General features: G+C 33.9%; 3 protein-coding genes across 12 annotated transcripts in view; 1 reads left to right on the top strand and 2 right to left on the bottom strand.

Moving 5' to 3' along the window:
* The window catches only part of Tlk (Tousled-like kinase), a 57,835-nt gene extending 43,174 nt beyond the window's left edge, over nt 1–14,661 (bottom strand). Inside the window, exons 1-3 of one of the 7 annotated variants that reach the window (XM_066298428.1) lie at nt 14,296–14,661; nt 13,199–13,275; nt 11,295–11,359 (exon numbers count right to left, since the gene is read on the bottom strand). In XM_066298428.1, coding sequence (XP_066154525.1) covers nt 11,295–11,359; nt 13,199–13,226 — 93 coding nt within the window. In that variant the 5' untranslated portion in view covers nt 13,227–13,275; nt 14,296–14,661. Of the gene's footprint in view, nt 1–1,939; nt 2,813–11,294; nt 11,360–13,198; nt 13,276–14,295 lie in introns of those variants that run through there. The other 6 variants (XM_066298430.1, XM_066298426.1, XM_066298429.1 and 3 more) reach the window with 6 other exon arrangements.
* Nucleotides 14,662–16,067: 1,406 nt separating this feature from the next.
* LOC136348023 (late secretory pathway protein AVL9 homolog) lies at nt 16,068–21,773 on the top strand. Its single transcript, XM_066298540.1, has 10 exons — nt 16,068–16,308; nt 16,592–16,789; nt 16,996–17,221; nt 17,283–17,472; nt 17,525–17,757; nt 17,812–18,106; nt 18,342–18,547; nt 18,778–18,949; nt 19,124–19,212; nt 19,432–21,773. The coding sequence occupies exons 1-10, from the start codon at nt 16,240–16,242 to the stop codon at nt 19,767–19,769; spliced, it is 2,016 nt and encodes a 671-aa protein (XP_066154637.1). The 5' UTR covers nt 16,068–16,239; the 3' UTR covers nt 19,770–21,773.
* On the bottom strand, nt 19,997–25,339 carry LOC136348024 (G-protein coupled receptor 143-like). 4 transcript variants are annotated; one of them, XM_066298544.1, is made up of 7 exons: nt 25,027–25,331; nt 24,774–24,973; nt 23,929–24,040; nt 23,759–23,853; nt 23,196–23,374; nt 22,817–23,144; nt 22,185–22,763 (listed from the first exon to the last, which is right to left on the bottom strand). In XM_066298544.1, exons 2-7 carry the CDS (start codon nt 24,921–24,923, stop codon nt 22,533–22,535), a joined length of 1,095 nt encoding a protein of 364 aa, XP_066154641.1. In that variant the 5' UTR covers nt 24,924–24,973; nt 25,027–25,331; the 3' UTR covers nt 22,185–22,532. The 4 variants fall into 4 exon arrangements, with proteins under 4 accessions (XP_066154642.1, XP_066154641.1, XP_066154640.1 ...); XM_066298545.1 differs by lacking the exon at nt 22,185–22,763 and adding an exon at nt 19,997–20,518 and having other exon boundaries at nt 22,813–23,144; nt 24,774–25,339; XM_066298543.1 differs by having other exon boundaries at nt 24,774–25,331.
* Between the last annotated feature and the right edge of the window lie 2,449 nt (nt 25,340–27,788).

Genomic DNA, 27,788 nt, shown 5'->3' with positions numbered 1-27,788 from the left:
ACAATGCACCCTATTCAGTCGACACCCAACTGATACTAGACCGGTCTGAAAACTGACAAGTCACACTCGACATGCAACTATGTTCTAATTGCTTAATAGACACCTCCGTAGAGAAAACTAAGATCTGTTGTCAGTGAAACTAATACTGCCGCCATCTTGCATATAGAGCTGACACACGTTTCACAAATCGATGTTAATTGAACCAGATTATTCACTGACACCTATAGGGAATAGTGAAAGGCAAAATTGTTGCTGGATCGCAGAAATAAAAGTGTAGCAGAATTCAAGCAAAACGTTTTAATAAGCCCACGTTGACCTGATGAGCGTATAGTACCGTAATTCGAGAACTGAAATAGTGTACTTATAATAGTACTGGTACAGTTCATCAACCGCTTAAGATTACGCTTACATGTTGTTGTTTTCTTGCTTACGGCGACTAGGATCTCGGATTTTATTGGCTCTCTGGCTTATGCTCCCATGGATTTTTAATGTAAAAATTTTCTTCGCTATTGCCGAGTCAACTAAACCGGTCCTCGATTTACTTCTTGGCAATTGTGCGACTGTTGGGCGTGAGACAGTACCACCTTGTGGTATTTATTTTGTTGAAACAGGATTGAAGGATAATAGCAAAATCAGAAAAATGGATAGCGACAGATCGCATATGACAACCGTCCAAACTTCTTAGACTTTATTCGAAATTTAGGAGATTTTGTACGCATAAGTACGAATTTATGATGGATCCAATGAGTTCCGCATTGTTATCATGTTGCCATGCTTATCATAACTGAATGTCATTAAAATTTCAATTGCTTAAGCGCCTGTTAAATTATTACTATTTTATAATATCAGTGTATAAGAAATTTTCAAAGCAAGCGCGACATTTCCGTTATGCGTTGTATTTTGTAAGCCACACGGGCTTTGAATTCTCTTACGAACGCACGCATATTCAATATTTTTTGTTGCAAGTGCATCATAATTACAACTAATTGCTTACAATTCCTTAAAGTGTTATGAATTATATGTTGTGATAGAGTTTAGACATGCCGGAATTTAAATTTCTAATATTGTTTCCACAGTAACCATGCATGTGTCACAAAGGCCGTTTTATGCGCGCTGCAGCATGCTATAATCGTTTATTATGATGCATGCGCAATAAAAACATATTTTTACAAATCAAATTGACAATGTCACTGCACATAATCAGACATGTTAAAGTAAAATATTAATATCAATATTAATAAAACATTATGGTTATTTATTTGTGAACTAAATTTTCTTGAAACCTCTACGAAGTGTTTGATATGAATAGTGCTGAGAATTTTTCGGAGAACGGAAAAATAAAATAAAATGCCCATAAGATGTCCTAAAAAAAGAAAATTACATAGTATGCAGGACAACCGTGGTGACAAGACATTATTCAATCCGGCGTGATTTCATACTAGACTATACAAAATTTAACACGATTCGAGCCAGACTTTTGTTACACACTCCAAGTGCATAGGTATATTTAGAGTACTGTTGCTTTAAATTAACACGCGTTCGTACCTGCTTATTAATATGATTAAACATGGAAATAACAAGAAATGGTAAATAATTTAACTAGAACTCAAAATCACGACAATCACTTAGAAGCTAAACGCTGATAAACCATCCTTCTTTAAAATTAACTTTCTTCGAGCATTTGTAATATCACATCCGTTATCGCGATTGGGATTATGAGTGATAGCACTCAATTAGTTCTCAGCACATCACTCCAGTACCACCAGCACGCAGTACTACGTTGCAATGAGTGTTAAAGCAGCACCTGGCGTTAAAAGCTGCTTTTCAAGTCACTTGTTTGAACATTAGGAAAATATCCAACATGTTTTACCGTGACTCTGACCCAAATATACCGGGTTATAAGGTGTAAAGGACGCTAAAGAAAAGTTAGTAAACTCACCAAATGAAGATCTAAGTACAGCCATGGCATTCTACTAGTGGTTCAGAAGGATACTCCCAAGAGAAAATCGTCCATCACTTCCATTAAATTTGTGTTGCTGGTCTGATCCTTACAACCAAACAACGGGAAACTCAAAATCCCTCCGGGAAACAACAACGACACGTAATCCTTCAAGTGGCAATCGAGCCAAATCTCTCGAAAAAAGACTTGGACAAAACGCGACAAAGATAGAATAACATATTCGAGCGTCTTACTCGCTCCGCGAAAATACACATACACACAATTCGCGATTTTTAAAGGTCGTTCCACGCTGAGCGAAGCAACGCGTTCACAATCAACCGCAGTCGCCGGTGCACTACGCGACCTCGGTTTCGGTCGCCGGAAAATTATACGCGGTGTTGCCGGTTTGTTTTGACAGGCGCGACAGCAAACAGCAGGAGCGCTATCGCTTTTTATCCGCTTGTTGAAGTTAAGGGCGATTTCTTGCTTCCAACGCCCGCTGATTTGGCGTGCACAGGTTAAATTTGTCTAGATGAATTACTCATAGATGTAAAATTTTAGCCCATCGGACTTTTACCTTATGGCGAGAGAACGATAGTGAATGGGTAAAATCTACTACCATGCGAGAATTATACTAATTTCCATTGGTCACGATCAACTCGAGCCGAGTTCTGAAAATGGCGGCGTTCATCTCAAGCTGAGCACCTACACGAGAATTAAACGACCTACACATGGGACAGTCTATAGGAACCACTTTCTAGAATAACAAGGGGAAAAATTGAATGCGACTTCACCCACACGATCTGATCCATCAGCATTTTGCGAACGAGAAAGAATCTACTTACTCTTGTTTCCTACCCTAACCACGTTTGGCATCCAAAATCCAAGATCATCCGATTGTGTTCTCAAATCCGAGCAATGCATAATTCGCACGGACTTGGGAAGCCCAAGGATTGGATGATCTGTCGAGCCATCATTCAGATACAGGATTTTCTTGAAATATTTCGGACAATTCGTTTTCACATGAAATGGTCCATGTGGAACACAAGGAAGTTGCCTACCTGTAGCGACAGGAACCGGCACACTAGCTCATGTAGGGATGTATCGAACTTTTGAATTACCCCATATCAGAAGGTTGGCTTCGCTATGAACTATAGATAAGCATGTAACGCTCTCTTGGACCTACGAATACACTCGGAAGATTTTGAATATTACGATAGTAAATGATTCCTTTCTTATTTCCCTAGAAATTCGACCTTGAAGATAGTCCCACTTGTTCAACGTTTTATCCATTTTTGCCAGATTTGAAATTGACCTCTAAATAATGGTGTTTTTTCTTTTTATTGAGTGAACATTATGGTGATGAAGTTACGGTTCAAAATAATTTTCCATGTGTTAAAGTAGTTGATACATTAACAAGTATTACTCCATTCCTAATGCCACTACAGCCTTTCTTCAATTTAACTGTTCTTGTACTTCCAAATTAAAAGATAAATTTGCAGTTGTGTGAATTGCTTATATATGCTGAAACGCATCTTTTATCTGGAACATGTATGGTGTCATTCTCTCAAAACTAAACTTTATCTCTATCCCTTTATCGGGTTGTTCAGGATGGTAAATTTTTCCAATTTATTAATATACGGAACCAAAAGTGAAGAGTTAATGCACAGCACGAAATAATGACTCGAGAACACCGTCAAACACATGAAGTTGATTTTCAAGCGAGCTTTTGCGGATTTTTCTTCGGATGTGTTCTTCCCAAGATTCTTCCGGTAGAAAAGTCAAGAATAAGTCACAAATTCACTCAAATTAAGGCGACAATGTCAGATATTGTATTACCAAAAACAGTAGTTAAAACATCTATACACATATTTGATACTGATTTAGAGATTTTGCTGAACTAATTGGGTAGATTCGATCCAAGTTCCATCTGTATCTTATACGAATAGAATATGAAACGGTAATTTCAAATTCCTAACCAACGTCGCCCCGAAATTCGCAATGCAAGGAAGTGCAGACCTGCAGTGCAAGGGAGTGCAGAACTGTAGTGCCGATTTCGAGTGTGCGCGATATCGCACAAGACTTGCTTGAACAGTTCTTCCAAACTTACAGGAAGGACGCAATTGGATTTGATTCAAAAGCTATCAAAGAGAATGGATCAACGGTTGATTGTACCTGCTCAGCAGCCCAATTTACATCTTAATTAAACAATCCAGAAATAATGCGAACATAAAGTCAGTACATCGTCCCTGATCTACCAATGAACGGTGGGCTACCTCCGCAATAAAACAACCTTGAATTCACCCTCTTATCTTATTCTTACAGTCGGAAACGACAGAGACCTTCTCTACCTGGTATAGAACGATGAGCTTCAATCCTTGACGCAATGCGTATTTAAGCAAGCTACCAGGGTTGGACCACTTGAGATATGCGCAGGAGAACGGCATGAGACCCCAGCCCAACTAGAATGGAAATCTACAGGCTAAAGAAAGAAGCGATAACTTACCCCATTTAAACACAACACCGGACTGAATTTAGATATGTTTACGCATTAAGTATGGATTCTCGAGTTTAAGACGTCCGAAAATCAATAGTCTAACAAGAAGACACGGTGAGGTCGTTTCGACCTTTATAGAGAAATAAAACAACGCAATTGGCTGGGCTGTGTGATGCTGCCGTTGCCGTTACGAGCAAAGCCGTCCACTTTGCGGTGGTGTGGAGTAATTTGGGATTTATGTAATGAATTGAATGAGAGAGCTGCAGGGTGTGTATACAGAACAGAGAGACGGGGTTTTATCGATCGCCGGGCAAGTATATAACCGTGCTATGTAAAACCCAAACGTCGCCCATGTACATTTCTTTCTAAATATAAAGCCGGGATGTGTTCCAGCTACACGAATAAATTGAACATATGAGCTGAGGTGGAACGAGATCATCGTTTCGTTTTAAATGTACCACGTAGCACATTAATTCGTTATGCGAAATACTTCCATTTGGACCGAAATTAACGCAGTGCAGATTACAATCGAGATAAGAACCAAATACTCTAGGGATACTAACATATTTGTCTCAACCATATAAATCAAATATATTTGCTGTGGTATAAATTCAAATCACCCTATTGTCAAGAATATACCTATAGTATTTATCAATAAAACATTAACTATTGTAAAATGTTATGATCAAATTCAACATATTACCTCGAAATAGATTTAAATCATTCAATCAATGAGCTAATTGTGCACTCACTATATTTAGAATAAATCAGTAATTTTTATCAAAAATATTCCAATCTGCATATTGGGATGTTCTCAGTCATGATGCCCTTCCTTTGAATACAGGGCGTGTTCGGAAAGCCGACACGACACCTCGCCCTTAACGCCAAGGAAAATTATATTATTCCTGGGATGTAAAGGGAAGCCCAAGCCAGAAGCATTTTGTGCATTCAGAGACGGTGTCTTATCGATCGGAAGAATTATATAACGTGCTATGTAAACCCCAAACGTCGCTTATATACGTTTCTTTCTAAATAAGGCTCATGTTTTTAGGATGCCCGGAGAGATGTGTTTCTATTCTAAAGCAAATATTGATTTCGATATCTGTGGCTCGAAGAATTGTCAAACTTAATAACGAGATCTCAGTGTCTTTCTTAAATGTCATTTTCCAATCAAATGCTGTGTCTATTGTGCCTAAATTATTAAGAATAAAAAAGACTTTGTGTTGACTTAACGGATATTAAGGTATTTTCAATTCACTTATATCACAAGAGAAATTTGTAAGAATTTAAACCTGAGTTAAGCTGAATCAATTAACTGCGCAATGACAACAAACAACTTTATCACAAAAAATGCAGTATTCGGTAAAACATAAATTTCAATTGTTTGGTTTTAATCTAAAGCACGTTACTATTAATATATCTATTCAAATATAATTACAAAAAATGAACCAACTATTATTCTACCTCGAAAAAATGTCTGCAAAAAGTGTATTTATTTTTACAACAGTTATTGGTAAATACCAAGTAATTACCAATGTGGAATTGGACTCAATGGTCTCTCGAAAATTCGCCGTCAAACTCTGAACGCCTGTGCAGCAATCAAAACTTCTGTCTAGCAAGGAGTAAACGGCTCTGAGTGGGATTGACCCAGTTGAGGGTGAAACAGGGCGAATCGGAAGTTTAGGGAAACAGGCGAATTAAGGGAAACCTGGAGTGCGGCCCGTGATGCCTATCTCGAAGGGCGTCGATGTTGGACGAGATTGAACGACCATTATATGACTTTTAGGGAAAGCCTTTTGAAAAAATATTCCTCTACCAGCTCGTTATTTTTAAAGAAGAGCGTAATGAAAAACCAGGATAAGAAAATCAATAGGCAGTTTCGACACCCACGAGGAGCCGCGGACATTTTACAGGGATTTAATGTGGGTACCTACGTATAGAGTCTTTGTCAGAAGACATTGATTTTTAGTGGGCACATGTATCCATCTAGTTGCACACACTGCAAAGCTTTTTATAATAATACGCTAAAATAAAGGTTAAAATTAGGTTTGTCTATGTTCCGAAATCAGAAAATTATACTGAGTCTTGTGGCGCAAAAACGAAACGAAATATTTCGTCGTTATAATGATGACTAGAATTCAATGTAGTGCAAATATTCAATGTGTTACGAGATATTTGACTGAGAAAAAAATTTTTACTTTTCCATTTTGACTGGAAGGTAATTTAAACACCAGCAATAAAACACATATGCGCATGTTATCACAAGACAATAAACTTCAGACACAACACACCTATATAATGAAATTTAAAGATAAACATGAAAATAAAAATAGGCACTGTAAAAAATCAAGTTACACGCAATTGCAGACCACGCGATGAAACGGCTGTTGACCGAGATTCTAGCAAATAACTGCTGTTCAAAAACATTTTCCGCCGTGCTCCTTTAAAAGACGTAAGACCATTATTGGCCCCCAGTCGATACCGTGACATATGTCTAATATCACTGTTAAATCAGGTTTATAAGTAAATCATTTTAACGCGAATTAAAACATATCTTATAATTTATTTAAAAAATTTTCTATGATAAATATAAATTAAATCCAAAAATCATGAACGAACACTCATCTTGAAAATTATATTTTTTTCAATGCCATAGAGGGTAAAGAATAATGCCATACAAAATTGTTACTATTCAACCCATTGCATTTCGTACCTACGGTTATTTCTAATATTAAACTATTTCAGAATTAAGTGACTAAATATCTCATGACATATTTGACACATTTTAATTTGGTGAGTAAGAAAAAAAATTTCACGATATATATCAAAAAGTTTATGTTTTTCTTTAACTTCTCTGTACCTAAGAAATAAATTGTGTGTGTAAAATCATTTCATGCAGAATCAGTAGTATAGACCGGTGCATATTTAAAAAAATATTTAATACATTATGAAGTATAAAACAAAAAATGTAGTGCACACTTGTTACATTTACATTAATAGTGTTTGCACCTGCTGTATAAATTTCATTGAAACATAATTTAACGGCTTTGGACGATACCTCAAAACGTATTTGATGATTTTTTCATTTATGATTTACAAGAAAAATTATGATATAGCAAAAATCATAATATCTAGGTCTTGTCACGTCAAATTGATAACCTTAATCTGTTCTAGTCAAAAACTGGTAAACAATTCGCCCTTTTCGCAATGGACGTAATAACTAAAGTTTGTTATCTCCCACCAATAAGTAATATGCGGGTTGATTTCGAATCATAACCTAAAGACACCGCCCAGCAACATCCGATGTCGCAGTAAATTTCATACGATATTGATTTTCTTATGAAACTTTAAAAGAAACAAAAAGTATTTTATTCCGCGCCATCCCTCGACTGGAAGGCGCCTTAGGTCTTCTGCACAAAGGGAATAGTATTTTACACACCATGCACTTAAATTGAATATGTGTACTTCATATTAATTTCCTTTAAAAATCCCCCCATTAAAGTAGACGAAAGTTAAAGAACCAGGAAGAGAGAATTTCAAACTGTGGCAACCCCTTTCGGGGAAAAGCCATGAGGTCTGTGGCAGCTAGCCTATGCCCTTCTGAATAGTTAAAGCATACACATAACGTTTTGAACAAATCCCCACCACATCGGTGGCAGAAACAACATCCAGCAGGATTCCGTTAACATCCAGCGAGATCGGGTCAATAAGAGTCTCCGACGGGGCTGCGGAAACAGAAGGGACCGAGGGGGCAGGAGGAACTTTCGGCCCCCCCAAAAAACCCCTTCAACAGCTACCCCCCTTTTGTCCCCCGCGAACCGCCATTGCCATCACCGACTCCGTTGGCACTGTATGCATGCACCTGGGAATCGATCAGGGTGTCTTGTGCCCCGATTAGATCGGGCACGATGCGCGCATTTTGTTTTATATGCGTGTATATGTATTATAGAACTACATACTCCTATGTGTGCCAAAATAGGTCTTATAGCTCTGCAAGTACGAACAGGTCACTATTACTGAAAGGCCAAAATGGAAACAAAAGACTGAGAACAGATTTTTTCCTAAATTGTATTAAGATTGATGTGGAACTATCAACAAATCTGCACACCTCAAATGTGTTGCCATTCGCAATTCACCCTTAAATATTTTGCAATTGATGATACTCGTGACAATTGAGTGAACAAATAAATTGTGGTGAACAAATTTAAAACCTCCTTATAATTCAACCTTAATTATCACAAAGTGAAAAATCCCTTCTGATGTGTATTATTCATATGAGAATTGGTTGATTCTCGATTTTTTTAGTTCAGAAAATATTGCAAAATGTACCTTTAAAAATCGCAAACTGATCTTTGAATTTTGTAACAAGTATTTATGTATATTTTCTTTATTACATACTCCTCTATATGTGACAAAAATACGTCTTATAGCTCTGCATGTAGCAATAAAGCATCAATCATTCACTTTTCGTTATGAAATTTGCTCGATTCTTGACAATTTGGTGAATATACAATAATTCAACTGAAAAAGTCATTGCAGTATTTGACCTTAAAAATCGTCGCAAAGTGAACCCTGAATTTTGTAGCAGGTATTTATGCGTATATTCTGTACTCGTTGCGCTAGATTAATATTGATTAATTTTAATCAACAAGCTTCTAAAAATGTGTGCTCTACATATCAGCGTCAAAATATGGCTGACGAGAACCACTGAAAGAAACATCGACAACGACCGCCTGCACTTTATCCGCGAAGGCGCAAAGACGGCAACCACGAAGATGCAAGCCATGACACGCCAAGCAGAATTAGCGCCCTCTTCAGTTTCATATTACGAAACTATGATATTCCTTCTATTTGCTGAATTTGACTCTACACACTTATATTTCTAACCATTAACGTTTTATATGAAAGACGAAGAATCCCTACTATAAATACAACAATCCCATCCTCCCTACCATAAGTACAATTAATTTCAAATGAGCTACTAACTTCACTTACTTTATTATATCAATATAAAACTTGTTTTTTAATTTTTTTAAATATATATTGCACCGTATGCTTAGGAGCTCGTTTAATAGTTCTTTATCAATAGTTTCTGGTAGAGTTGTATCTTCTATAAAGCGGAATCTCGCAACAATTTTATTTCTAATTATCAGTAATACCTCCTGTACATGCCCTTTGTATCATGCTACTCCTTCATTTCAGTTTATACTCTTTTCCCTCCCCGTATTCTTTCACTTTTCTCATTGAATTTTTCATTTCATTCATTTAGAAATTTCATTGAATTCAGATTCAAAGTTTAAGTCATTTAAAATAAATAATTTAACAACGCTCCCCGCTGCATGAGTCATTTTTCTGGTCCAATGCTCATGTTGATATTCGCAGGGATCGACTTTGGCCTTTTTTGTTTTTATATGTTTACTGGATTGATCTAGACATTTATCAATTTGACTAGATTGATAATCTATACGTTTTAAGACGATCCGCAATAAAAAGAATGAAACAGTGTTTTACAGAAATTATGCCTTCAAAAATTTAAAAGAAATGGGATTGTGACGTTTACTGCAATATATATACGGAAATGCATATTTTTCTTCTTCAAAAATAGACATATGTTGTAATTATAAATACTCGACGTATAGACCAACTCTGTATCAAAAAGGAATCTATTATCACCGAATGAAATGATTTAACTCAAAATCATTAAATATAAAACAATGCACTGGATTAAAACTTTTAAAAAATATACTCAAAACTCGCGTTTCTCAAATAATCTTCTCATCCACAAACGTTTACTCTTAGTCCGTAATTTAGAACCTCCATGGGAAAATTCAAACTGACTACAGTTCCCTCGCAACTGCCAAATCCGCGAAGAAGGCTGAAAGCGGCAAATAACAAGAGCGCATTGTCGGAACGGGAGGAAATCGCAGTAACTGAGAACGGATCGGGCCCGAGCGACCGCACATCATTGGTCAGCTATGTATGCAACAAGTGGCCCAGTGGCGAAGATGCATTTACCATCCGCCACGTTGCCAAATGCCGTTATGGCTCTTGAGTTTTAACCCCCACAACTACGTTTTGTCTAATGATAAAATCATATGTAAATAATTGCTTCAAAGTTTCACTTAATACCTATATATACATATTGCACATTGAGAGGGACCGAACTCAATAACAGAACCTAAGAGTGCTTTGGGGTTGGTAATGAACGATTGGTGAAACTTCAACAGAGTTGAATTATTCTTTTTTAATAAACTACTCGACAGTAACCGATATCATATTTTTTTATCGGATACTTACAATATAAAGTCACTTTTAGAATCCCCAGAACTAAAAAGACACAATCTAACAGCAAAATTACTGGTTACGCCACTGATTTTTTTCCGCTTCCCGTTGGGAAAGAAATGTGGCAATCTTTCACCTCGTTGAATTTTAAACACTGAGGCCGAATGTTCGTGCAAATCGGTTCATCTACCTGACACCAGATCACGCTACTTTCCGAGCTTTCAACTTTAAGAGCTATTTTCACAAACGATTTGCCTTCCAACTTGCAACATACGCCTCTTAACTTGCTAAATAATTCATATCCTCAATTACGTGACTTTTGATGTTCTACGTTTCTGATCAACTGACTATAGGCATGACAGTCTTTCGACATAATATACCAGTATTCTCCATGCACTTTTTCTACCTACTTAATTTACGTCAAGCTACAACTTCTACGCATGTGACAAAAGAAGGAAGCGGGTGCAAATCTGAGAATATGGCAACTAAAGTGTGACACAGATCCTCCACATGCCTATTTTTAGTTCCGCAGGGTTAGGTTTAATAAATCAATAATAAGACGAAACTTCCACTTACCGCCTCCAGAGAATCTCCGGTTATCTGCCATTTCGAACAACGCCTTTTCGAGACGCCATTCGACCCTGTAAAAGATCAAAATTTACTGATTTTATAAGCAAACTTAGCTGTATTATTTTCTTTCTAAACATGTACATCCGATCATATAAATCAATGTTAGTCCAGGAAATGCTATACAACTGAAGTTTAGAAAAATTTAGATGAAACACAGTAGGAAACGATCACTTTAAACTATTTTATTTTAACGATAAACTGAGTGATAAAGTCTCATTTGAACTTGCTAATAAATAAGAAAAACAATATAAAAAATTAAGGGGTGGTGATTAATGAACATTTTTTTAGGTTCAAATGTCAGTTTTTTATTTAAAATAAACCCATTGCCCTCAACCCATGCTATTGGCAGTGGATTATGGATGTCTGACCTGTTCTGCATAGCCCTTTCGTAGGATGATTTCGTGTTCAAAACATCGTATTTTAAAAATTTGACGTTTTGATTTTGAAATACCATCTTTCTATTTCAAAATTCTAAATGTGGTCCTCTAATCAAAAATGCGCTGGGGAGTTATTCCTGTTGCAAGAAAGTAACCCTAGTTTTGCTGTATATTCAAAAATAATGTTAGAGAAAAATAAACATAGAAATTGAAATTTTTTATTCATATTAGAGTTTTAAAGTGATTGAAACTTGTAAAATGTTAAAACTGGCTTTTAATCACAACTGAAAAATGTAACTATCTTGATTTAACCAAAGCTCTATCTGTTATGGTTATGAAGATCCGCAGGTTCAAAGTTGAATTTAAGACGCCCTGCACAAAAGGAAGATACTTCAAAAGATATTTATACTTGTAGAGAAAGAAAAAATTCAGTCATAAAGGATTTTAAAAAGTAACAAAATGGATATTTTTGTTACATGTTGTCTGAATAATAGGGTATTTTGACTCAATAATAAGTAGCAAGTAGTATTATAGGACTAGAGACAATTGTAGTTTCCACACTTCCTCCAAATCCAATTTAACTGATATAACTAATTTAACCAAAATCTCAATTCCGCCATATCGAATATCTGATTAAATTGGATTCTGGAAACTAAAATTACCTCTTGAATCGGATCTAGATCATTATTTATTATTGACACAACATTTTCCCTTTATGTTATTGAAGTACTCTGATCAAGAAAATATAACATCACTAACCCTGATTTCCATCTATATATTGATAAGAGTTATTTTAGTGTTCACACCGTGTTCATAAGAAGAAATATTTTAGGCACAACTTGAAATTAAAAAAAATAAAAAAATCTATTACTGTCAGAAGGTTGATTAAAAGTCAAAAATAAGTTAGGAAAAAAGTTACTTTGTGCTTAGTCATTGGTGCCAAATCAGAAAGGACTAAATAATGGTTGACCCAGAAAATAAAATAATATGACACTGAATATGAAACTTGAACTCTCCAAACTTTGTTTTTTTCCTATTTGTAGTAACAAAAAAGTTAAATATAGGCATCATAACTAGATAGATATAGATACCTAATTTTATAATATTTGGGATACTTTGAAAATACTTTCAACTATATACCTCTGAAATTGCACAAATATGCATACTAAAATAGACCAGTGATCTGGTATCTAACAGAATTTTATTAATTTAATTAGAAGAAGAATTTAAGTCTTGCTTGTGGTTTTGGCAGTCATCCCTAACCCTTGTTGGATAATTGTCGAAAACAGAATGTCTAGGTGCATTATTTGTTATTTATCTTACATGCAATACACCCTTCAATACAAATATAACCTGAATAGCCCTTCTCTGCAATCTAAACACACTATATCATATGTTACTTTAAGTTAAACATCAAGGGACAATGAGACATGCAGTCGAAAGCCTTACTCAGGTTGTAGAACTAAGATATACCATATTCTCTGTCCTTGTATGGGTCCATTACAATAGATACCAAGTCCAGTACGCCCAGGACAGTACCCCTCCCCCTTCTAAAACCAAACTGACCCTCAGAAAGAAAATTGAACATAAATTATGATGATGACAGTTGAGAGGGTATGCATGTTAGAAAAATGTTTAAAAGGACTGGTAAAAGAAAAATTGGTGTATGATTTGTAACATTGGTTTTATCTTCTATTTTTAAAATGATTAAAAATGGGTACCACTATAGCCTTTTTAAGAGCATCTGGAAAAATACATTCATTATTACCCAGATTTATTAATTTTTCAATATAAATATTAATAAAATTATGTATATGTGTTCCAATGAAAAATCTTTTTCAAGTTAGCATCCAGCTGTCATTTATAATTTTTTAACTTTGATGTTGATGACAACAAATTTAAATTGAAATAGTTAACCTATATCAAATTTCAAGTTCAAATGTTAGAAAGTTCAAAAAATAAAGTCATTGGGTCTTTATGTAAGGGTATATAATTGGTTTCAGTGAAAATGATTAAATATAATACTACAAAACTCTTATACTTTTTAAGAGAAAATTCAGGATAAATATACTAAATGTTACATTACAAAAATTTACATTTTATATTGCAACTATCTTGCATTTTGTGAATTCATCTTTCAACTTTTTAAAGGACCACATATAGAAAAGTTGTTCAGCTAAACTGGAACTTCAACCATCTTATAAGAATAGCATTGCTGGCAAATCTATTTCATTTGTGAGACTTGATGACAGCCTCGGTGACAGCAATATTATTCTCATGGGATGTTTCAAGTATCAGGGTTTCACCAGTTGTACCACGTCAAATTTTCTCAAAACTTAGAGGTTCTAGTTCTGCTAAATAATTTTTTAAGAATAATTTAAGTATCAAGTATGCTCTTTGATAGAATTACAATCATGGATGTAATAGTAATAAAAAAAAGTAAATTTTCTTCAAATTCCCCTGAAAAAGGTCTGCCTATAACATGCACTTCAACAAGAGGCCTTTAACTCTGAACTAACGTTATGAGGCTGTATTTGAAGACGTTTTTGATGAACAAATAAATGACTTACCTAGTATTCTGCCAGCTGAGGATTTTTGCACCAAAATTCCTAGAGCTTTGCACTAGAAACTGACCAATCAATACAACAAATTTTTTGGAAAATTGAACTCTACAATCAAAGAAAAAACTCGCGAGAAAAAGATGGCGACTGATTGCCAGTTGCCGATTATTTTTTATGAACGAATTAATTGTTTGTTGGTCAACAAATCACCCAAATAAGGATGATTCTCACTTTTCGTTCCTTCGTTTGGCAATTTTTCAATATTGCGGGCCCCAAAGACGTCGCAATTTTGCACAAAACACCGAAAAAACCGCGGTTACACCGACAAAAATCACAAATTGATCTACTTTTCAATTGTTTTGCATAAAAGAGCAAAGAGCACCGATGTTTAATAGGTTTGTTTCGTCAAGCAATCCATGATCAGTCCGTGATAGTTTGAAGATTCGTGCCAAACTTTTTACAAAACGCATGCGTGAACTATAACGTAAACCGATGAAATTGTAATCCGTTGCAAAACCCGTCGTATATGTATCGCTATAAAAATATTTAAGTTGCATGTCCCGAAATTCTAGTTTACCAGCATTCCCTAAAATGATTTGATAGTTATAAAACTATCAGCAAATCGCGTGATTGAATAGCAGATCAACCATCAGAACTATTCGGTTTGGGATATTCGGTGTTCGTATGAGAAATATGAAAAGCGCAGGTCTCTGCTCATCAGTTACCGTGGCTGATCATTGCTGAAACATAACAGGTAAGCAAAGGATTTTAGGTGGCGGTGACAGGTCTGTCGGAAAATCGTCCAATGGCTATATTCAATTCGGTGGGAAAATTAGCGTACTCTTATACCGGCCCATTTGATTAGAACGCGAAACTATTTATAGAAGTTTGTCTTTTCTTTTTCCTTTGTTAATAATTCATTATTTCTTATATTCCTAAACCATTTACAGTATCATTACTATCTAAGTTTCCTAAAATTATTAGATTGATATGTTTGTAAGATATGTAAAATTTGTGCGCTGTTGGTTGGGTGTTATTATAATAAGCAATTTCCTCTTCTAAAAATTATATGTATGTATATAAATATTAATATTCCGACTGTGATTATCTAATATCATTTATTACTCTAAGTTTATGTTTTTATTTCGTATTGTTTCCTTTTACCCTGGATCTGAATATAAATTAGTGTAATAGTTTTATCATAGGCAACCATATATACACCATGTAGTATGTAGAGAAAAACATGATATTTACGCTTTTACATCTCATTGCACGGGACCGTGCTGTATACAGAGAAATTTAAGAATATTACTTGCGATACGTAAGCCATCCATTTTGAATTTAATTTAAATTAATTTCATCAACTAAGTATGTACATGTAGTAACGAGTGGTCTTAAAAAAGAAGTTTCCATAAACAATTAAAAATAGATGAGTTTATCTTTTGATATTTCAATGCCTATTTGAAGTTTTCTTATTGTTATTCCTTTATTTATTTCAAAAATTTAATTTTTACTTAATTTGTTCAGTTGTTTATTTTATTTTGTGACCATTATGATTTGTTTGATTTTGTATCTATCTCTAATATTTAATTGCAATCAATCGAATAACCGCAAAGCACCTAATAATTTAGCAATTCATAAAAAAAAAAAGATCACTTTCAAATTATTATCTACTTTGTTTTCGTAGTTTACATGAAGAAACTACTCCCATAATCTAATCAGAATGTGAAATGAGACCGCTCTATTGAATTATTGACAGTTCTCAAAAATATATGCCAAAATGTCAATGTTTTTTTTTTTCAAAATATGAACACAAAACACCCCTCTTATCTTTATGTGTGGGTTTCTTTTTGCATTAAAAACAAATAAGCTTGAATAAAAATTACAAATCTATAGGACTTGAGAGCAGTTAGAACTTCATGTTTTGTGAAACAGTATTGAGCAACATTGGCCATGGATGACCCAGAAGCCCCTATTCTGTATGTTCTTGTGGTAGGGTTTCATCATAAAAAGGGCTGCCAAGTAAGTAGCACTACTAACTTGATACACTGTGCTTATCATTTTTAATTTATATAACATTGTTAATCTTATTGCATTGATTTGAAACATTTAAAAATTAAGGTAACTAGGGAATGTGACTGCCTTCAAAGTTTACAGATAGTATAAAGCTAAAATAGCATACATTACTTTGAATGTCTTGTTTAGAGATAATTCTGGTAAAGTGATTGAAAATTTTCAATATCTCCATTCATATTTTATGCACAGAAGTGGAATTTGTTTTTGTGTTCATTGGATTGAATTTTAGGTGGAATATTCTTATCCACCACTTGTGCCTGGCACTCCAAATGAATGTCCACCTGGATGGAAATACTTGCCTACTCTTGCACTGCCAGATGGATCCCACAATTATGAGGATGATACTGTATTTTTCCACTTGCCAAGCTTGACAAATGCTAAAGAAACTGTGTTTGGAATATCATGTTTTCGACAAATTCCAGTTGAGGCAAGTTGAATTATAGGTTTCATTTTCAATTTTTAAATTATTTAATCATGGTTCATCATTCGCAAGTTCTAAGTAAAACCAACATAATAACCTATTTATGAAAACATTATAAATAATAAACTTATTTCTTTTTTATAATAATTCTGTCTCATTAATGTCAGTATTTATGAATCATCATAAAAGCTTCATATTATTTTTTTATCCAGAAGCTGAAAAATCGTACCTCAGACATTACTAGGACTACAGTACAAAAATCAGTTTGTGTACTCAGTAGAATTCCCCTGTATGGACAAATACAAGTAAAAATGGCTCTAATAACTCATGCCTATTTTGATGAGGGAGATTTTAGTAAAGTATCTATTTTAGAGGACACATTTCATCATTTAAATGCTGTCATGAGTCAGGCAGACATTCAACAACAAACTTTTGTGGGTAAGATTAAAATGAGATATGCAATTGCATATATTTTTCATCTTATTGTCTTTGTTTTAAGGTCTTTCAGCCAGGGATTTAATTCTGCAATGGAAGCATAAAACGATTCTTTTATTTAAGTTACTTTTATTAGAAAAACGAGTTATGTTTTACAAATCGCCAGTTCTTCCACTATGTTCTACCATTTTAACTCTGGTATCCTTATTCCCAGAAATGATTGAAAAGGGATTGCATCAGGCAGCCTGTATTAGGTAAAAGATTTATGGTGTGTCAAATTCATTCAATTTTATATAGTCTCTTTAGGTTGTCAAGACCAATGTCGCCAATGCCTGAATTTTCTGATGAGGGCGACTCACCAAGTACTTCCCCAATGAAATTACCAGAAGCCATAATGCATAATGGCACCTCACAAAATGGCTTGTGTAATATTTCTTCAAACAAAGATATTCCTGGCAATCATAATGAAAAATTAGAGCCAATAGAAAATGGTATAGAAATCTCTGAATCAGTTCCATTGAACAAAGATGATAGTAATGGTACAATTATATAAAATCTCAGTGCTCAAGTTTTTTTAATTATATCTTATTTAGGAATTGGAAATATATTAGACAAAAATAACAGCCTCCGGCGAGATTTAAGTTTAGATGCTATGGCAGATTCTGTGCAAAGTAATTTAAATTACTTGACCCAAATTAACATAGAGAATTGTGGATTTCCATTATCGATATTTAGTAAAGGATCATTGTGTTTACCTTATCTCTCATTACCTTATTTGGATTTGCTGGCAGATGTAAATGTTAGAAGTTATGTAGTTGGGGCTACAAATGTTTTATTCAAACAAAAGCGGCAGTTGTATGATGTAATGGTCGATGTTGATGGTGGCAGGTAAGAAATTATTTTTTTATTGTCTAGCAATTTTTTTTTTACATTTTTGCAGTGTCTAATATCTTTAGCTTTGAATAAAATTTTGTAGATATATATGGAACATGTAATGCAACACTTTAATCAATTTTATTATTAAATTTCCCAATGCAAATTTTTGTCCATAGCCATTATAAACACATAATTTCAAATCTAGAACTTGTTCTCCATCTTCCTGGTAACTTATAATTATTTTCAGAATAGAATGTCAAGATATTGCACTTCGAAAATCGCTTCATTTAACTACTGAGGACTTGAGATTTGCCGATTACATCGTAAAACATGTGTCTGAGGAACGTCATGATGTATTTTTGGATGGTGTGGGATATGAGGGTGGAGACGAGTGGATTCGCATGCAATTTAGGGTTTACTTACTCTGTCTACTTCGAACTGCATTTGTACCAGGTAATCAGTTAATTTAAATATGGTGGTGTTCAGTCAATATGCGAAACTTCACCCACGTATTTTTTCTGCAGAAATTACGATTTTGCGAAATTTATAGCCCAATTGAAATCAGTCATTTGGTGCAATTCTTACATTTCTTAGAATTGAACGATTTTGGCAAAAATCTTAATTTTTCGATTTTTTAACATTTTTAATAGAGGATCTTGTATGCCTTTTTCCAATAAACTTAGATGGAACTCGGGAATCCGATCATTTTAACGCCAGCTTTTTGTCCGCTTGGAAAGAAACGCATAATTACAAAATGTGGGTAAATGAGGATCATTCAGCAATTTTAGATGTGCAGCCGGGCCATCCGTTTGCGGGACAGTTGTCTGTTGCCGATATGAAGCTTAGGTTAGCCCAGTAAGTAGATTTCTGTAAGCTAATGTTTTTATCAAACGTTTTGTCTTATTTATCTTACTTCTTATTATCTCATTGCCAGAAGGGTGTTGAAACATAGAACTAACAGTTATTTAGTGTATAAATATGATGGAAGTTGTTTCGTATGAGAAATTATGTTTTATTTTCATTTTACAGCACCATGCAGACAACAGAAAGCGGTAGACGACTAGGTCAGGCAGTGACGTCTACTGGACGAGCTGTAGCTACAACAAGTAAAGCAGTAGGTAAGTTAAAAGTAATGTTAAAAATTAAGAATACATATTTAAATATGGTTGTATCTATAGAGAATGGTTTTTGTTTTCTGAAACCAGAAGAATTGTTTAAATTGCACAATTGGTAGCCTAATAAACGAATAATTTGAACATTTAAAAAATAATAACAAGTTCTTATGGACACATATAATATATATGAACAAAAAAAGAAATGTTCAATTTTTTGCAAAGGTGGTGCCATATCTCAAGCTAAAGGAGCATTCTCAAATTGGTGGAATAACTTGGTCAGCCCGGAGCCGGGCCTTCCAAAGGAAGCAACTACAGATGAGGTCTTATTCGGAGAAGAGCCGAGTACTAATCCTTATAATCAATCGGCCATCGAAAGTTCCAACATTGGAAACACTCAAAACAGTGATAACTATCGAGTATCTAACACGCCAAATTCGAAAGCAAGCAGTATTAATAATGTTCCAGTTAAGGATTCCAATGTTATTAGGACTGGCGGTAGTGATAATAGTTATGTTGAACCTTTGGAGAACCATAAGCCGGGTGAGGTACATACAGTTTAAGTTAAATGTCGGTCAGTCAGTCAGGTTGCTTTAATAATGTGTTTGTTATTAAATATCGGAAGTGTGCTAGCATTCTGACGAGGATAAACCTTTTTATTATTGGTATTAGCTCCAGTGTACACCAGGGCCCTTATATGAAATTTATTAAGATATATGATGCATTCGAATATGTTTTATTACTTTAGTTTCGGTAAATTAGTTTGTGACATACGAGTAGAAAATCTTCGTTTTTCTCAAAAATTGTCAAAATCTCACATACTTCTAATCAAAAACATTCCTATTTGTCGAATTAAAATAAACTTAAAGCTACACTAATTTCGGTTAAGTACGTTTCATGATTAAGGTATCTTATTAATTTGAAGTGGAAGCGGAATAAAATTGTATTTTTTTATAATTAAGCTTTAAGCTAGACTTATAAATTTGACATTATATACAAATTAGACACTAACAAGTTAATACCAATAAATTTGCTGTATTGAAAAGTATTGCGCATTGCACAGGAGGATTTGGGCACCAACATTACACCACATTTACGATCGCCGATTAATATCGCCAATACATTTACGAGTCATACTTCAATAAACGACTGGTATAAAAAAATTTCGTACAATTGATTAAATACTTTCAAAATTCAGTAACAATATACTCGCATGCTTGTGCTAAACCGAGTACTAGTAGTTATTTACTTCCACTTTTGAGAATTGTTTAGTACTAGATGTAGCGTTGGAATTCTTGGGATGTTGCGGTAACTAAAATGAAAAAATGAAGTGTTTGTTAATGTACTATGTAAAGAATGTCTTTAAGAAACATCTCAGTGTTACCGATCATTGAAAATAAGAGAATTTTCGATGCACAAGGACGTGTTTTAAAATCTGTAAACAACAAAGAGAGGTTTTACTGTGGATTCAAATGTTTTAATCTCTTTTCTAAATGTCTGCTCCGCCTTTGATTGATTTGATCAAAGCTCGAAAAATATATCCCATTGCGATGTATTTAGTTTCTTCTTTCCACTTTCGTATTTATTTCATGTTTTATTTGTCTATAATTTGAAACGTGATTAATTAAAAAAGTAGCTTAAAAAAATAACTTTTTAATGCAAAATGTGATTATTAGTTTTATTAAATCTCCATATAATGTTTATTTTGTTTGTTACTTATTTGTTTTTATAATATACTATTATTTATTTCTATTAAATAATGTTTATTTCATTTGGCCAATATAATTGGTTGTAGATTTAGATTTGGTACAATTTCTTTGCTCAACTTTTCCTGTTTGGTTAATACGGATTTAACATTAAATAGAAACTTAAGTACGATAATGCCGCCATTTCCGATGACATTATTGAAATAATTCATCTGTATTGCAAAATCTACAAGCTTGTGTTTCTTTTACCATGATATTTTTTATTATCAGGTACATATTCCTGAAGGGAATTGTTGTAAGTTAGAGTAAATCCAAATTCCTAAGGTTTTTAGAAGCCAAATTCCATGAAATATTTTTATTAAATGTCGTCGTGATTCATGATAGATAATTTTATATTATAACTAGTAGGCAATGTTACGACTTATTCCTTGTTTTTACTTTAGTATAACATACATTATGCAGTCCTTCACTAGCAGTTAATATTACAGTTTTCCGTATAAGTCAATCAAATATTGTTAAAACTTCGTCAGAAGAATTTACAAGCATAAATAATTGATCAAATAATATGAACTTATTTTTTTATGCAAGTACCATTATGTTCGACAGTTGTTATCTTGTTGAGAAGTGTTAGGACTGTGCAATAATCTAATAATAATAATAATAATAATAATAATAATAGTGAAACGATATTCAAATACCTCTCTATTTATGTATTTAATAAAAATATTTAAATACATGCTAATTTATATTTTTACTGTCGCTGATGGCTTCATGTTGTATTCATAAAGTCCATGCATATTATTTTATTGTTAATGCACCAGGGAAATTATTAGCAGAAAATAAAATATGAATTGTAGTTTATTTGTGATCAATGGATTGTTAAGAAAGTGGTTTTTAAAGTACAAGAAGTGGTCTGAAAATACTTTCATATTCTTTATGCATAGAGATGCATATATTTGAAACCTGTGAAAACATACATAGTTTTATTATATATCCAAATGTATATTTTCAAAAAGAAGCTACAGAAACAATCTACCTAAAGCAATATTTTTTAAATAATAAATAAATAAAATGTGTAAATGTGTAACTAAAAAAAAGTTGAAGTGTTATACGCTTTAAAGGAATTCAAATATGTTTGGGAAAACAGGACGCTTGTAAATTTTCAATAATTTAAGCTTATTGAATATTATATGTTATTTTCTGGATTTCAAGTAAGCATACGTAAAATTAAAAACATGCAATCCCTTATTCTCTGTAGCCCCACATGTCGAGTTGTTTAATTTGATACTGTAGCTTGCAATTTAAACCTTAAACCGTGTGGATTTACGGAGAATGCGGGCACCAAACAACAGCTCCATGCGTCTTTGACATATTTTCCATTTTTTCACGGTCACAGCCCTAAAACAGACATTAATGCCTTATTTAAATATAAAGAGTATTTATTAACCATCGAACTATTTTTTAACTAATTTTCATTATTAAGCTTTGCCAAAATGAGTTTACATTATTTTTCAATCCGCAACTCCTTCATTAACCTCATCATCTAAATAAAAATTGTCTTATGTGAAATATAACATTCGGTCATGTGTGAGGTAGTAAAATTTTTATTGTGTTAGTTTATTAAGGTAAACTTTTACATCCATTTATACTTTTCGAGGGAGCGTTTTGCAGCAGCGGGTAAATTTCTTCCCGTATTGTCTCTCTTGAAGTGTTGCTGCTCGTAATAGAGTTTGTTAACTGACAATAAGGATTCTCGTAATGCTTCCAGGGCAGGACCAATTTTTCCGACCCTGCACTCCACCTTCTATACACCATGGCGTTAAAAAATGCCTGCAGAGGGTTGGTAAACGCCTATATACGCAAAAATCATAAAATAAATTAAATTTACGAAAATACGCACTTGCCATGAGATACCAGAGCAAAATCAATGATCTAGCAGGCAGATGAAACCACAAAATCCACAGCAAAAAACCGTTGATCAGATTCGGCAGCCAGCAAACGTAAAAGACCACGTTAATTACTGCAAACTTAATTTTTATAGCCTCCAGGATATCTCTTTCTCTACTGGTGAACTGTCCAGAGGTGCAAGTGATCATAGTTTTCATGTCTTTGATCGAGTGCTTGTACAGTATTGGATTCGCCAACATTACCACCACTATTGGTAAGTAGGTGATTATGTAATTGGGGAGAATTCTTTGCAGAGCTATCCGTAATGATACTGAAGTATGACAACTGCATACGACTGAAATTATGGCTCAGAAAGTGTTTTTTCAGGTAACTTACTCTGCATTGGGAATATAAAGAAGGGACAATCCGGTGACTGTTAATATTGCTGGAATTAGCCAGGCAGAGAGATGGTAATACTTAAAGTGGCCTTCTTCTTGGCTGAGGATGTATCTCATATCTATGGAGTAGCACAAGGTCCAGATCCACGTTGATGTGTAAAAGTATTGGATGAATGCCTGCATAAAAAACTGAATTTCTGATTTTTGTAGTTTATTTAAGTTCGTATTTCAGATATAATTATTGATTCATAAATGAATTCATGTATGTAAAATCTTTTTGCATTGACAATTCAAGCGTAAATTAAATCATGAAGAAATTTGTAGATTTATTTACTGTTAGAGAGTATTTGAATATTCGTAATTTTTTCCTTGAATTTAGACTTAAAAATTTTAATTATGCGATATATAACAAAAATCAAGTATTGAGCTCTAATGAACACATTTGTTACATTTGATTAATACATTAAATAATGTAAACTGTCTTCAGTATATTTTCATTCACCATTTAATGACGAAACTGAGGTTTTTGTCCACGGCCTAGTTGCACCAAAAAAATCTTACCGATGATATAGCACAGAACATAACGCTCGAATCATCCTCTATAGCTGGCATTATATTTTTTTTGTTCATCCATATCATAGATCTTGTAAATACTCCTTAAAAATAGTAAATTTATAGAAGTTTTTAACATACTGTAATAATCATTGTTCATGAAATTAATGCTCAATTACCTACAGCTGCTAATAAATCCGCCAATGCAAGCCACACGATGATCCTTCTTCCTCTTTCTGCGGAAAAGGATAGCCATCTGTGACTGTTTGCAAACTGCCTTCGTGGCAGGACCTAAAATAAGAAAAAAATTCGCACAAATTGATGTAAATTGCAGTAATTTATTTCGTTAAGATAGGTGAAAATGTGAGCAATGCAGGTAATGACTAACTATAGATTGATTAATTGGCGGAAAATCCCTGAATCTGTTAAAACGATTTGTTTGAATACATAGCTAGATTTTTTATTTTTAATAAAGAACTCGTGGGATAAATAAACCATCTATCTATGCATGGGCGGCTAATCTAATGTAGATAGATGCTCTCCTAGAATGTAGGTGGAATCAAAACGACACTCATCAATCTCTTACTCTGTCTTGTTGATTATGTCTCAGCTATCGAATAATAGACATTTAATCATTACAATCAATCAAATATCCCTGGAATTACGCACTTTCATATTACACATCAAGTTTTAAAAAAGCTGATTCGCCTTTAGCCTCAAGCCGCTATTCAAAATTTGCTACGGTGGGACAGAATAAAATTAACATCAACCCGGACTCACAATGTAATCACGTGAAAAAAAAGTTTACGTATTGGAAAATACTTTTCTATTATTTATCAGTCGTCATAGTGATTTTTCAACTAATATTTATCTCATTCAATGAGTACTGAAATTGCGTGTGATGAATGCTATCTAAAGTAAAGCAGTTCATTGACGTTGGGGCCCAAGAACTCCCAGAAAACGTGGAAGAACTACGTATGATGTACCAAACCCAAACACGCAATATGCAAGAAGCTGCACTTACTTGGTATAAGGCACCCAAAATGCCTAATCCAGAGCAAAAGAGGCACACCATGTTATAGGAATTAGTATCAAATTCTTTTGCAATGGTCACCGCCACGTCAGTGCCGTTGCCGTGGTGGCAGCAAAATGTTTGGATAGTTGGATCCGACATTTTTTAATGACTAAATTTGAAGTTTTAACCCTGCAAGTACCGCTTTTGCACTAAAATACCACTGATGAGCTTTAATTGTGCTGAGGAAGCCCTGCAGTCCAACTTAGGTATCAAGTTGCCGCACGCAGCATGTTGTTGCACAAAAGTTGTTGAACTTCGCTAACAAACTGATACTTCGAAACATGATTTTTTTTTCATCTTCGGGTCGGTTTTTAAATTAAAAATGTAAATGGCGATGTTGTGTGTAGTTTCGATAAGGCCATATCACTCGCTGTATCAAAGCGAAGAAAAACTAAATGTTCGTTTACCCTACTCCATTGGCGTCGTTTTCTGATAATTGTCTATACGTCATATGCTTGCATATATATAATACATACATGCGAGACATCTTCGAAAGGCCATGCAATCTCACATAATTCAAATCAGGCCAATAAAAATAAAATAGTTTATAGGAAGGAGCAGAAGTGCGATAAACATGCGTGCTATGACCACTGCAATCGAGTACAGTGACGCCTATGTTTATTAATAATTCCAAAATGAATTCTTCAACAAATAGTTATTGCCTGTTTACAGAATTTCGATAACATTAATAAACCTACACGTTTCCAAAGGCCAGACCTAAATTTACTTATCAGTGATTACTGTTTAATTGATTTAAAAAAGTACATAAGATAAGATATTTGTCTAGTTTTTGGACTGAAGAAGGTCCTCATGCCTTTAAGATTCAATAAGGTTTAACAATATTTCTTCTCATATTTGAGTAAATAAAGTGTACCCGTATGCTACGCCCATCAAAATCATAAAGTTTTTACGTAAAAAAACCGGGATGGGTGGATTTTAGTTCTTACAAAGAACTAACTAAAATCTACTTAAATAAAGCTTAAGCACATCCGAGTTGCTTTCTTTTAGTACTTAGAAACTTTGTGAAATGTGAAGTATTATACAGGGTGATTCAGAGCTATGAGATTAAACTTCTAGGGATTATTCAGGGTAAACATTACATAGAAAATATGTAAGTATATCAACTCGTGTCCGCAAAGTTGCCCCTAAGGCGCTACGGATGCTTGACGCTTTAGGACAGTTATATCCATAAATATGTTTTATCGAGTTTTAGTACGTTTCATTGTAATTTGTTTGTATAAAATAATATCAAAGTAATTGCTGAAAATGTCGTCCTTGAACTTCATCAGTTCTTCAGAGGTGATTCAGTTCCGTGTCGCCCTAAGTCACCTGATCTAACACCTTTAGATTTCTTTCCGTAGGGACATGTAAAGTCTCTGACTTATGAAAAATCAGTAGAAATAGAGGAAGACCTGAATGCACGAAATACTGTGGTATTTGAAGTTTTTTGAAACGATTATCAAATTTTTAGCAAAATCCGCAGAAACTATGTATGTCGTTTAAGTAGGTGCAATCAATTTGAAGCACGACATTTTGAGTAATTATTGTAGTGTTATTTTATAAAAGTAGATTAAAATGAAACGTACTAAACTTCGATAAAACATATTTATGCACATAATTGTTGGAAAGAATCATAAAGCCGCAGTGTCTTAGGAAGACATTTTCAGCCATGGGTTCTTATACTTAAAAATTTTCTACTGTTGAACTGGATAATTCCTAAAAGTTTAATATTATAGTTCTGAATTTCCCTGTACATGTTATTTTTTAATATTGTAGCATAAGTTCTAAACTATTAAACTCCTGTTTACATTAACACCAAGCTCGTTTCCATGGATACGAAGAATCCGACTAATTACCTACATAAACTCAATTTCAGTATTGCTACGAAAATTAGTTTGCAGTTAGAGTTGTCAGCACATTAATAATTTAGCCGTAAATTCTTTTTTCGATTTCAGTAGTGGTATTCAGGTATTAGAAAGCAGTCCATTGAAAGCGGTTCCATCAAGTCGGTACGGTAATTTAATAAAGGCAATATCTAAATTAGCTTCGTTTCATTTAAATAAAAGAAAACTATTGAATGGGATTTAGGCGAATTCTTTGCACAACGTTCTATGAATGATTTTTTTTCTAAGTATTTGTAATATGAGTGGTTTAGTACATGGTGGATCGAGCATTTGGCACATTGGAGCGAAACAGAGCAATACCTACTAGAGCAAAAAAGTACCATTTATGGATGCTTACCAATGGCATATAACATGAATGTAGCAAAATTCATGTTCGATATTTCTAATGTTCTGTTTTATCTTCTTTACTGTGAAAATTCAAAAAGGTTTTTTAGTTTTTGGTCCAAATGCTCGCTATTTGCTTTGTGTGGCCCCATCGCACTTAACTTTTAATCAGACGCTAAAGGAAGGACGTGGGTACTAAAGAAATCAGCGATCTCCCAGATTTGTTTCAGATTTTAAAAAAATTAATGAAAGTTCAACTGTTAGGAATATTTTATTGCGATGAAGCCAAATGTAAAGTATAACTTCCTGATGATATCCAAGCCCAAAGTGTTGTAAATTTAATTAAATTCACACAATGATCTTTTCAAATGGAAATAATTCAATTTCTGTTATTTTAACTCGGAAACCTACAGTGAGAGTTTTTGGAAGTATCCGAATCAATCAGGTTCTAATCTAGTGGAAAACTACATTAGGACCAATCAAACGTTTACAAAGATATTCTACCAATTTCTCCATTAAAATATTAACATTAGACAACGTCTTAAGACAAGATGTTACTTGAGTATGAAAGGAATCTAACAATCAAGTACTTAAAAATATGGAACGTAAACAACCATATTAATAATTTATTGAACAAATGAGTATGAGTGCGAGTTTAGCACAATGATGAAGCCCAGAAAAATTCTAAGTAAAACCCACCATTAGGTACCCACCAACAAGGTCAAGTTCGCCAATA

Source organism: Euwallacea fornicatus, chromosome 30 (assembly GCF_040115645.1).
Source record: "Euwallacea fornicatus isolate EFF26 chromosome 30, ASM4011564v1, whole genome shotgun sequence".
Taxonomy (NCBI): Eukaryota; Metazoa; Arthropoda; class Insecta; order Coleoptera; family Curculionidae; genus Euwallacea; species Euwallacea fornicatus.
This window is presented reverse-complemented; position numbering and strand designations above follow the sequence as displayed.